At 39.5% G+C, this 12,500-nt stretch overlaps 1 protein-coding gene across 1 annotated transcript in view; it reads left to right on the top strand.

Moving 5' to 3' along the window:
- The window catches only part of LOC137634906 (microtubule-actin cross-linking factor 1-like), a 1,614,628-nt gene that overhangs the window by 168,446 nt on the left and 1,433,682 nt on the right, over positions 1 to 12,500 (top strand). The window contains exons 28-29 of the mRNA XM_068367453.1: positions 6,895 to 7,020; positions 10,029 to 10,202. Of these exons, the coding sequence (XP_068223554.1) occupies positions 6,895 to 7,020; positions 10,029 to 10,202 (300 nt within the window). The remainder of the gene's footprint in view (positions 1 to 6,894; positions 7,021 to 10,028; positions 10,203 to 12,500) is intronic.

The following is a 12,500-nucleotide window of genomic DNA, read 5'->3' as shown; positions in this document are numbered from 1 at the left end:
CTCCCCCCATACTCATTTTCTCTTTCTTCCACAGGAGGAGCAGATGAAGTGTGACTTCGACTTCTGCGCTGTGAAACGCCCGCACTTCTACGGGCATACGGCTTGCAGGACTCACGCCCCTTGTGCTGACAAGAAAGGGGATCTGAAATTCTGGAACCCACTGAATTGTACGGTCTGCCAGGCTCACCTAGTTGATGCCTTCCATTACCCTCCCTCAGCGGAGGTCAGGGACATTTCTCGGGAGAAGCTACGCAAGTGGGTGCGTGGCTTCCAGAAGAATGCCACCGGACCGTACCTGGCCACTGAAGAATTGAGGTCACTCCTGTTCCCTAAGGCCTCCCCTGATTCTGTGGTACCCAAGGATTCGATCCCCACTGTCCAAATTACAGTGGAACCTGATGTAGTCATGGCCCAGTCCATGCACGAGTGCCGCCTGGATTCCGAAGATGACGAACACATGTCGGATGTCTCGGAAGACACGGAGAAGACCCTTATGGCTCAAGGAGATGAAGATGACGAAGACCAGGTGGAATACGCCGAGTCGGAGCAAGAGGTCGCTCCTCCTTCCATCTCCGCCCCTACTCCTACACCGACGGAAGTGTCTATCCCGTCTACCTCCACAACCCCGGAACCCTCATCATCCACTCAGGAAATGATCCGGTTGATTAGAGCCGTCATGGACGACAGGTTAAAGGAGAATCAGGAGTTCATCAGGTCCATGATGGGATCCAGAGAACCGAAGAAGATCTCGGTTAAGGATCTCCCCGCTTGCTCGCATGCCAACCCATGGAGATATGCTGAGCATATGGTTATCGCGACCGGCAGAATCTTCGTCAGCGACAAGATCGGCACGGTCCCTTTGGAAGACGTGGAGTTCTTCCCAAACTTTGAGGCCTACCCGGACTGTTACGTCCGACTTCGCTCCGAACCTGCCTCTAAAGAAGAGACCGAACCAAAAGAAGAGATAGTGTTCGATCTCGCGAAGGCCCAGGCTATGCTAGCCAACACGTTCAAGAGTAGGGGTTTTACCTGCTCTAAGCTTCCGGCCCTGAGCAAGAAGCACCCTACTTACGTCGCACCTGAAAATGCGGTACTTCCTTTCATGGAAAAGGCCTTCGCTGCGTGCCTTAAAGCTGTGGAAGAGGGGAAAGCCTGCCCTGCACTGGAGGAGTGCAGACCCTTCTCTATAGTTACTCCCCCTGACGCTCGACACTGGAAGGACATCCAGCATACTTTCGTCGTGGGAAAGCTAGATCCTGACGTCGCCGGACGTCAGTTTAATGAAGACCTCCCGAAACTTAACGATCACCTCCTTCGTCGGGAACAAGATACGAAGGAGAGGCTCGCAGCATCCATGTCCCACCAGGTCCAACTTGACATTATGGCCTGTGACACCAGAGTGCCAGACCACTACATGGTACTTGCCAAATCCCACATGGCAACCCTGGTGAAGGACATGTTCCACTTCATGAAGGCTCGGAGAGCCTGTCGTGAATTCGTGTTCGCAGGCGCCACTGTGAAACACGAACCCCGGAGACTGATTTCCTCCAACATCTGGGGCAAACACCTCTTTCCTTCTGACCTTGTAAAGGAGATCACCGACAAAGCCGCCACGGAGAATAGGAACCTTCTCCACAAGTGGGGCATGTCAAAAAAGAGGAAACCCTCTCAGGACGACGGACCTCAACCTAAGAGGAAATCTTCGAAACAGAGACCCCAGCAACGTCAACCAAGACGTCAGTTTCCGGGACCCGCTACCTCCCAAGTGGCAGCTCAGCCACAACAGACCTTTCAACTGGTCACCCAACCGGTGTTGTCACAGTCACCGGTCTTCACCCCTGCTTTCGAGCAACAGACGACTACCTTTCGTCCCAAAGGTAGAGGCTCAAACAGAGGTGCAGGCAGAGACGCGTCTCGCCGTCCCTCCAGAGGCAGAGGAGGAAAGGGAGCTAGCGGCCGAGGCAGCAAGCCCTCGGGACACCAGAAGCAATGAAGTGCTTCCGGTGGGAGGAAGACTCCGCCAATTCCAGGATCGTTGGACCTTCGATCCCTGGGCACACAGCATCGTCAAGAAGGGTCTAGGCTGGAGTTGGACTCAACCACCCCCAACATTCCAGCAGTTCTTCCAACAATCAACCCCCCTTCTGGAAGAATATGTCCTAGATCTCTTGAACAAGAAGGTGATAAGGAAGGTAAAGTCCACCAGGTTCCAAGGAAGACTGTTTTGTGTCCCCAAGAAAGACTCCGACAAACTCAGAGTCATTCTGGACTTATCCCCCCTCAACAAGTTCATAGCAAACGACAAGTTCAAGATGCTGACTCTTCAACAAATAAGGACCCTTCTGCCTCGAGGTTCCTACACGGTCTCCATAGACCTGGCGGATGCCTACTGGCACGTTCCAATGAACCATCACGCTTCCTCCTACCTAGGATTTCGACTCCAAAGGAAAAGCTACGCCTTCAGGGCCATGCCCTTCGGCCTCAATGTGGCCCCTCGGATCTTCACAAAGCTGGCGGACGCCATAGTACAACAGCTCCGCCTCCGAAACGTCCAGGTGATGGCCTACCTCGACGACTGGCTAGTCTGGGCTCCATCGCCCGAGGATTGTGTAAAATCCTGCAACAGAGTCACCCAGTACCTAGAACACCTGGGATTCAAGATAAACGAGAAGAAATCTCGCCTCTCTCCAGCTCAGAAGTTCCAGTGGTTAGGAATCCAATGGAACCTTCAGTCACACCGCCTTTCCATCCCCCAGAAGAAAAGGAAGGAAATAGCAGGGTCTGTCAAGCGACTACTGAAATCCAAACGGATTTCAAGACGCCAGAAGGAACGAGTTCTAGGCTCTCTACAGTTCGCCTCAGTAACAAACCCAGTGCTTCGTGCACAGCTAAAGGATGCCGCGGGAGTCTGGAGACGTTCTGCATCCATCGCTCGAAGAGACCTCAAGAGACGGCTCCCAAACAGACTTCGACTTCTCCTCAAGCCGTGGTCGGAAGCAAAGGCCCTGAAAAGGTCCATTCCTCTTCAACACCCACCTCCATCACTCAACATCCACACGGACGCTTCGCTGGAGGGTTGGGGAGGTCACTCCCACCAAAAACAGGCTCAAGGCACCTGGTGTCCCCTGTTCAAGACGTTCCACATCAACATCTTGGAGGCCATGGCGGTCCTTCTAACTCTGAAGAAACTATCCCCGCCTCCCTCGATCCACATTCGTCTAACCCTAGACAACTCGGTGGTAGTTCGTTGTCTCAATCGCCAAGGCTCAAGATCGCCCCAGATAAATCAGGTGCTTCTCCCAATCTTCCGTCTGGCAGAGAAGAAGAAGTGGCACCTGTCTGCAGTTCACCTACAAGGATTCCGCAACGTGACAGCGGATGCTCTATCTCGAACAAACCCGATAGAGTCGGAATGGTCTCTAGACGCAAGATCATTCTCCTTCATCTCCCACCAAGTCCCAGAACTTCAGATAGATCTCTTCGCAACGAGCGACAACAATCAACTTCCTCGGTATGTGGCCCCGTACGAGGACCCCTAGGCAGAAGCAGTGGATGCCATGTCACTGGACTGGAACAGATGGTCCAAGATCTACCTGTTCCTTCCCACCAACCTTCTGCTGAAAGTCCTCTCCAAACTGAGAACCTTCAAAGGGACAGCGGCCCTAGTGGCTCCCAAGTGGCCCCGGAGCAACTGGTACCCCCTGGTCCTGGAGCTGCAGCCCAAGCTGATCCCTCTCCCAGGCCCAATTCTCTCCCAACAAGTACAGAAGTCGACTGTCTTCGCTTCATCATCGAAAATCAAGGACCTTCATCTCATGATTTTCTCTCCCTAGCCGCAAAGAAGAGGTTTGGGATCTCGAAGAAAAGTCTAGACTTCCTCGAGGAATACAAGACCGAATCCACAAGACGGCAATACGAATCATCTTGGAGAAAATGGGTCTCCTTCGTCAAGACAAAAACACTTAGTGCTTTTATAACTGTTCTTATCCCAGGTGAAATGTCATAGTTGTCACACAAGTGCCGCATGCCTTGAGCATGATGTGTTTTAATCAAAGACTAACGTTCCTCGAGAACGAGTGCCTACTAATAAATTTGAAATTCCCTTTCAGATTCAAGAGCAAGTCTTTATTACTATGTACATTGTAATTACTGTAAATGAACTTTACTTATTGCTGCAATTCATTTAATTTCTGCAATTGTGAAATAAAATTTCTATTTTATTACTTGTGCGTCTCAATCAGCTCCTACTTACTATGAAATACATGCCTGTCATAGTTTTACTATCCCCTTTCCTTATGGTTCATGGAGAAATTAAGGTCCTAACCCTTAATTTATATTCACTCTTACAATGTAATATTCCAATACGAATACTTACTCTTCATACCCTGGAGACGAAACCAACCTTCTCAGCACACAGTGTCCAACCACCACCTGTCTGCCTTCCAGAATGTTCCGATACGAATGCCAACCATTCAGTCTCGTCTCCAAGTTCTTCAGGTTCTTCTAACAAGGTGAATAGCCCTTCAATAACCACTTTGACCTCGGCATGGCCCGTGGGAACTTCACTGCCAAGGGGGGCAGGAAGATTCTTCCCTACGGTTCTTTATTAAGATTACTATGCTAATTTGTTCAAAGCCCTTGGCACTTACCAATAGGGGAAAATCTACCACGATACATTGATTCTCTGGTATTCTTCCATCAGGACGCCATGGCTTGAGCCCAAAAAACGGATTTGGAGCGAAGCGAAAAATCTATTTTTGGGTGAGATAGCCATGGCGTCCTGATGGACCCTCCCTGCTACTTCATCCAGTTTTTAGGTCCCGCCCTGCTCTGCTGTATCATGGTGATCGGCAAGCAACTGGCTTCAGGATAAAGACGAACGTGACGTCATTCAAGCAATGGCGCCCGTTTGTTTACGTCTCGAGTACCAAAAGTAGCCACGGATGAGATTAGCTATGGAACGGCTCCCAGCTATTCTCTGCCTTTACACACCGAAGCCTTAACTCTGTTCGGGGTGTAGATAGCTATGTGGCGCGTTAATACATGCGTCCCCTGTTGATTTACGATGTCTTAAAAGGGAAACCTTTAGGATACTCGCTCCAGAAGTTAGAATTCTGTGATAACCTGTGGTTAAATTCTCTGGGAATATCTTGGTAATTATTTACCCAAGGAAGCTACCAAAAAGGAACCTTCCATCAGGACGCCATGGCTATCTCACCCAAAAATAGATTTTTCGCTTCGCTCAAAATCCGTTATATATATATATTATATATTATATATATACTGTATACTGTATATATATATATATATATATATATATATATATATATATATATATATATATATATACATATATATATATATATATATATATATATACATATATATATATATATATATACATATACATATATACATATATATATATATATATATATATATATATATATATATACATATATATACATATACATATATATATATATATATATATATATATATACATATACATATATATACATATATATATACATATATATATATATATATATATATATATATCTATATATATATACATATATATATATATATATATATATATATATATATACACACACAGTATATATATATATATATATATATATATATATATATATATATATATATATATACACAGTGTATATATATATATATATATATATATATATATATATATATGTATATATATATATACACACAGTGTATATATATATATATATATATATATATATATATATATACACAGTATATATATATATATATATATATATATATATATATATATATATATATATATATATGTATATATATACAGTATATATATATATATATATATATATATATATATATATATATATATATATATATATATATATATATATATATATATATATATATATATGTCTGCATGTGAGGAGTGATATTTTTGGGTTTAAGGAAAGGAGCCTACTACTGGTTTTTTGATAACCCTGAAATTGGATGATTATGTAGTTATGATCCCCAGTGATGAGGAAAATTACTGCTAAAGGCCCGTACTTATACTTACTAAAGTCTATTCAGTCAATCTCTACAAAAATCTTTGAAGCTCAATTTCTCAAAATATGAAATTTTTGGAGAAAAATTGCTAGTACTGTACTTTTTTTAATATTGACTTTTTTTATCCTTCAAACTTGAAAAAATAAGGAATTTATTGCCTACAATCTGTACATTCACTTTTAAAATGAAATAACAATTCCATATAAAAATAGTCACCTTTAAAAGCGCCTTTCATGCATTGATAAAATGATGCGTGTAAGATAAAGTAGAATGATAGGAAAATTTTAGGTGTATAATTTTTCTTTAAGAAAGGATCTGTCAAATGGTTTTGAAATTAAAAAAATAATGGTTTAAGGTCAAACAATTGGTAGCTGCTACAAGTAACCCAAAAATAAAAGTTTTTATAGGCTGAGTCACACTTCTTAAGAGTCATAAGTTATGCAATAATTACCATTATTAAACCTTTAGAAATTAATTCACAGGTAGGGCCTATATTCGTTTATATGGATTTGTGGAACACACTGAGAGAATTTCCTTTTATTTCTTCTGGGAAAGTGTGTTTTAGGATAGTATGATCATTTTAGGTGGCGAGCTTGCTCCCATAATGAATTAGCTCATAACCCAAGGTACTACTCATGCCATAAATTTTGTGCATGACATGTGACAGTACTGTCCTAAATTATATATTATATAATTAAATGATTCATGATAATGTAAAAATTAAATTTTTCTGTATCAGTGTTTTATTATGATACATTTTATTTTCAATATGTGGGGTGATTTGTGATGGTTTGTTCTATATATATCCATTTCATATAGGTTCAGTCTGAATTAGCACTCCAAGAAGAAGTGTTGAAGAAAATGCAGAAACAAGTTGAAGTGTACCATAGTCAAGGTAAAAGTGAGGCAGCTGTAAGGCTAGAAGACCAAGTAACTCATCTCCTGGTAAGATATCACATGCATTATTGTGAGTATTTTAATTCTAGATATATACTGTTTTGGATAGGTTAATAATTACCTACATAAAACTTCAAAATAAGAATAAATGTTGAGGTAATTTTATTTTATAGATTTATGATACCAAATTTTGATTGCTTTATTATTGTGATGATCTGTAAGTGAGTCACCAAATTTGTGCCTTATTTGTTGATTAAGTTATTGTTTTTATCAAAACCCTTACTACTCTGTTGGATGTCAGGACATTTATTTGTCTGAGACATCTATCCATCCATTTGGGTTTAGACTACATTTCTCACCCTTGTATAATTGATAAAGTTCATGCTCATATATCTATTCTCATAAAAAGGAAGGCAGGTAAACCTTTGGTGTAAAGTTGCACTGTAAACCATCGTCCTTAATAGGGATATATTTTCAGCGTGAGCTGAAATGGCAGTTAAAATTGTTAATGAGGTAGTTAACCATAGGGGGAGTGAGGGAGAGCTGCCCTGCCCCCTTACCTGTTAAAGTCTCAAGTTTTTGGCCGCATCGAGTATAGATCTACTGATGCACCTTGAAGCGAACTTTAAATTTTCTTTTTCTTTCAGGAAGTGAATACTGGCTGTTGATTGTTATTGCGAAGTAAGACACTCGTTGGAAGATGGATTTTACATCCAGTGTTTTTTGTTAAACCGGCTGCAAATCCAGTCTCTCTGTGTGCTCTTGCTAGGGGTTATCATTGTTCTCAATCACCTCTGTTTGCCAAATATAGGCCGTGGCCTCCTTATGGTGGCAGATGTATGGTTTGAGGGGGAGGAAAAGTGCTAAGCTTCTTCCTTCCGCTCATCGGAGCTTCTGCTTTAGCTGCTCTTGTGCTCTTGTACTTGCATCCCAGGCCCATTTCCTGGGGAGTGTGTGGCAGAAGCAAGGAGCTCTCAGACCTATGTCAGGAAATTTCAGGTTCTGGTGACCTGTGGGGTTCCTCCTGTGTTCACTACACCACATTGGAGGTTGAAGACTGTTCTACCTTTGTGCCAATGCAGCATTACGAGTGTGACCTAAAGAGGTTTAAGCCTCCTTAGGTCTTTCAGGTAGGCTCCCCAGTGCCAATGTCTCCTTGGGGGCACCAGTTGTGAAGGGCGAGTCAGGCCGGAGGCTGGTGTATCTCGTGCTTTTCCCTAGCCCAGTCTTTCCTGTCTTCCTTTCCCCTGTGTCTCTCCCAGACCATTGTCCCTAGGGGTGGGTCGTCTGGGGCTTACACTCCCTGTATGTTTGACTTCCTTCCCCGTGACAATGTTCCCCAGTGTTGTGGTTCCCGTTAAAGCAACCCCTGTGGATCTACCCTTTGGCAAGTGTCATTGTCTGGGTTTTTCAGTCTTCAACTCCTCTGCCTGCAGAGCCTGAGGGAAGGGTTGGAAAGAGGGAGAAATGTGTGCCTTCTTCTTCTTCCTCCACCTCCTCTTCATCATCGACTTCTGACTGTTACTTTATCTAAGATGAAGAATTTGAGGAGCGCCCTTATCTCTTGCAGACATTTTATGTAAAGATCAGCAACTTTTACTACTATGAAATCTCCTCCATCTATTATTAAGTAAATATTAGGGCATATTTTCTTGAAGCTCTGCCACTTTTCATGCCTTTTAATGCTTTCTTTAATTCTCTTACTGTTACTTTTGGTACTGGGTCATGTGTTTCATTATTTCTATTGGCAAGGTTATTTCTTATATATCACTTCTAAAGCATTGTATAGAAATTGTCTGCAGTATTTATCACTCCATCTCTTTTGTTGATAATATTTCTTTTTGCATCTTTTAAAGCAAACTTCTGTTGGTGCCCTGTTCTAAGTCTGTTTTCATTGAATTTGATGCTTCTTTCTTTATTGTTTCTTCAATTTTTTTCTTATTAGGTTTGCAAATGTTTTGGGATTTTAGTTTGTTTATGGTTTTGAAAAATTTTGCTAATTCTTTTTCATATCTCTTGGGTTTCACCCCCATTTCTAATTGTATCTTTATTAGTTTTTTCTGCTCGTTTTCCTTGATTTTGTTTAAGAACTTTTCTACCTATCTCTCGTGTTGATTCTGAAACAAATTTTATTACATTACTATTCATTTCTTTACTTGCCTCCATTTCATCAGTTTTTTTTTAGTCTTTTATTGCTAAGCTAAACTCATAGATTTATTCTGTGCGGGTTAATGCTCTGTATCGAAACTGGCTTAAAGCGGAAATCATTGTGTATCTCGCTTTTCATACGATGAAAATAACTTTTGTGGGTGTCTATTGGTGTTGATATTAGTGAAAGACATTTCCCCTTACCGTTAGGTATTATGATTGCGAAGATGTTTGACACCATGGAACTACGGCTAGTATTCTAATTTTTCAGACTCACAATTGGACATAAAGTAAAATTGGGGTTAACCACTTTTTAAAAAAAATGTCATAGCATTATATTTAAAGATTTAATATAGATACAGTGTAATATAAAAACAACACAAAAATGTATTTTCCACCTTTTAAAACTCCAATAAAGTGGTATTAAATGTTAAGCTAAGTCATTAATCAAAAGTCAAGTTGGTAGGTTTCAAGATGGCAGTGGTAGCCATCTTGAATTCTGAGAAATTCTGAACATTGTCCAAGTAGCAACTAAGATAATTTGGCTATCCTATCCTTAAAGAACATGTTTCTATTTAAAATGTTTAGAATAATTACCATTGCAGGGTTACACTATATAAGCATTGAAGCTGGCACTTAGACTTTTGTATACTTATTAAAAGATGTTTTCAAAAGTAGAAATTTAGTGTGTGGGACTACCTGTTATATTATCAGGTTCCAACAATATAAAATCCTGGTAAAAGTTCAAAACGATAACTGTCATGCCTTTTCCATACTCTGTATGCAATAATCCAAAGCTTAAACTACTTAAAAGACATGGCATGTGTTTAAGTTTTCTGTATATTCTATCTTATGCATATTATTGTAAAACATAAAATAATTTTTTCTAATATGCAAATCATTTCCAGAAAAAGTATGAGGAGATTGAAATGAAGTTACGCTTGGTACAGAAGCCAAGTGACTTTGATGAACGCCTCGAGAATGTTTCCAAGCAGTTACAAGGCATTAATGAAAAAGTCCACCTCACCTCGCTTGGATCTGGAAACCCAGATGTAATACAGGAACAGCTAAATCAGTGCATGGTATGACAGATCCCCATTATCTTATTCATTATAGTCTATAGTAGAATGCATGGGTATTCAGCCTTCAAGTATTTTATTATGTTGTTACAAATTTATATAATTATTGTTTATTCAAAAGTAATTACATTAGTGTACAGTGTTTGTTATTCTTTAGATTAGATTAATGTTCATGAATATACGGTATAAAAATTGGCACTATTTTTGTAGGAAGTCTTGGTATAGATAATAATTAGTACTATGGTTTTTTTTACTATTTAATGGATAAATGTTTATTATTTTTAAAGATTTTGTTTTTTTACATTAGCGATGTGTTTTTTATACCGTATCATATTTGGTTATATCATCTTATAACTTTTAGCAGTATTTTAGCATCAAATGATGGCTTTTATAGTACACATATATTGTTCATTTTATTTTACTATGCATGTTTATTATTTATTTTTTGCTATTACTCATGACACCTTTTCAAAGTTGTTTAAATACAGAGCGTAAACAAGAGGTAAATATTTGATTTTTGCATGTGTCAGCAGATGCTCCCTTTTCATCAGTTTGTATTTGTTCCAAATGAGACCTTGTAAGCATCTTATATTGTCTGTGGTGTGCAAATCCCTATACATTTTAGCTTTCTTACCAGAAACTTATTTTGAAGTAGAGATTTGCATGTGTGTGCCTTCTTAATCCATGAATATTTTTCATTTTCCTTTTTTTACAATTAGGATCTTGGTCCTCATACATTATCCAAGGTCTTCAAATTATTGATATGATATATATTGCTTTTCTATTGTTGTTGTGTCCAATTATTCCTTTTCTTCTTTCTCTCCTAATCATAGCCTGTATCATACTTAGCAGTAGGAAGTGTTTTGTCTTTGGCAAATATATTACATTTGTAGTTGATACATTTAAATTTGCTTGCAATGTACCACTTAAATCTATTCTATTTAAAGTGGTCATAGTGTTTAAAGATATTTTAAAGTGCATGAAAGTTCATTAGTGGTATTTTTGTGTTTTACCCTTCCCCCACACTTTTTTTTTCAGTATGCAGTTAACCTCTTGAGAAAAGCAGTTAGATTGAAATATGTAACTAGCTAATATTATGTTGATGATATGCATCTTAAGTTTAGTTGGATTAATTTAGCCATAAAATATGTGAATGTACTGTACAGTGCATTACTATATAAAATTCTAAATTTTAACAATATCAGAAACAAGTTATATTTTGTAGCTGAAATAATTTTTTTCACATACAAACCCATTATTCATCTTGGCTCAATCTTTGGTTACAATAATTTGCAGACATGTCCTGTGAATAAAAGAGTCCCCCTCTCCCCTTATCAGAGTATGGATATGTGTTTTGATCTTGAGTCCGGCTTGAGGTGAAAATTGGTTATTTTCTATTTAGTTTGAACTAACTACAATATGTAGAGGTAGAAGTGGCTATACTTTTAGTGAAGTACCATAATGGTAAAAAAGTACATTTGTAATTATTCTAACTCCCCTCAATTACTTTACCTTAGCCTAAGTATTTACATATATGTGATGGGCTCATTCGTAGAAAATATGAAGAAAACATCATACCTATGGGGATATTACATTGATGAACATTGTTGGCTGAAGAATTGTTGGTGCAACAGGATTCTTAAAGCTAACAATAAGTCATGAGGTGGAATGACCCTTGCCAGTAGAGGCATGGATTTGGTCCCTTAGACTTGGTGTATGAAATGTCAGGAAGAGGTGGTAATGCCAACCAATGCAGTGAGGTATAGCAGAACATGCCCCAGATATCTATACCTAGATGTTAAGGGAGCTTTACGATAAAAGAGACTGTTGTATCAGACTTTCCAATTTTTTCATGTTGAGACTAAACTAGAACTTCAGGTACAATAGGGCCAATAGTTTAGTTGCTGAGCCCAGGAACCTTACAATTTTTCCTTACAATTCTTTTTTTCATTTTATTAGAGGACTTGGTCTCTAGTTGAAAATTTGCCTGAGTGGCCACTTTTCACTCGCATGACTTTTTCAGAATCCAAGATGGCCGCCGTATATTACGAAAATTGTAAAATGGTTATAACTTCTGATCCGAGTACAATCACATGGTGATATTGGCTTGTATATGTTTGTTTTCTGGGTCAAGTACTTTAATCTGATTTTGTAGTCATTTTAACTACTGTATTGATTTGATTGTAGTGATGAGAATCCAAATTTCTAGCAACAAAAGGCGTTCTATCTCTTACAGGGTATTGCTACGATGTCTTGTAATAATGGTGATCCCCTTCGATGGTTTATCTGCTTTAATGGCTG

The sequence above is a fragment of the Palaemon carinicauda genome, chromosome 45 (assembly GCF_036898095.1).
Source record: "Palaemon carinicauda isolate YSFRI2023 chromosome 45, ASM3689809v2, whole genome shotgun sequence".
Taxonomy (NCBI): domain Eukaryota; kingdom Metazoa; phylum Arthropoda; class Malacostraca; order Decapoda; family Palaemonidae; genus Palaemon; species Palaemon carinicauda.
This window is presented reverse-complemented; position numbering and strand designations above follow the sequence as displayed.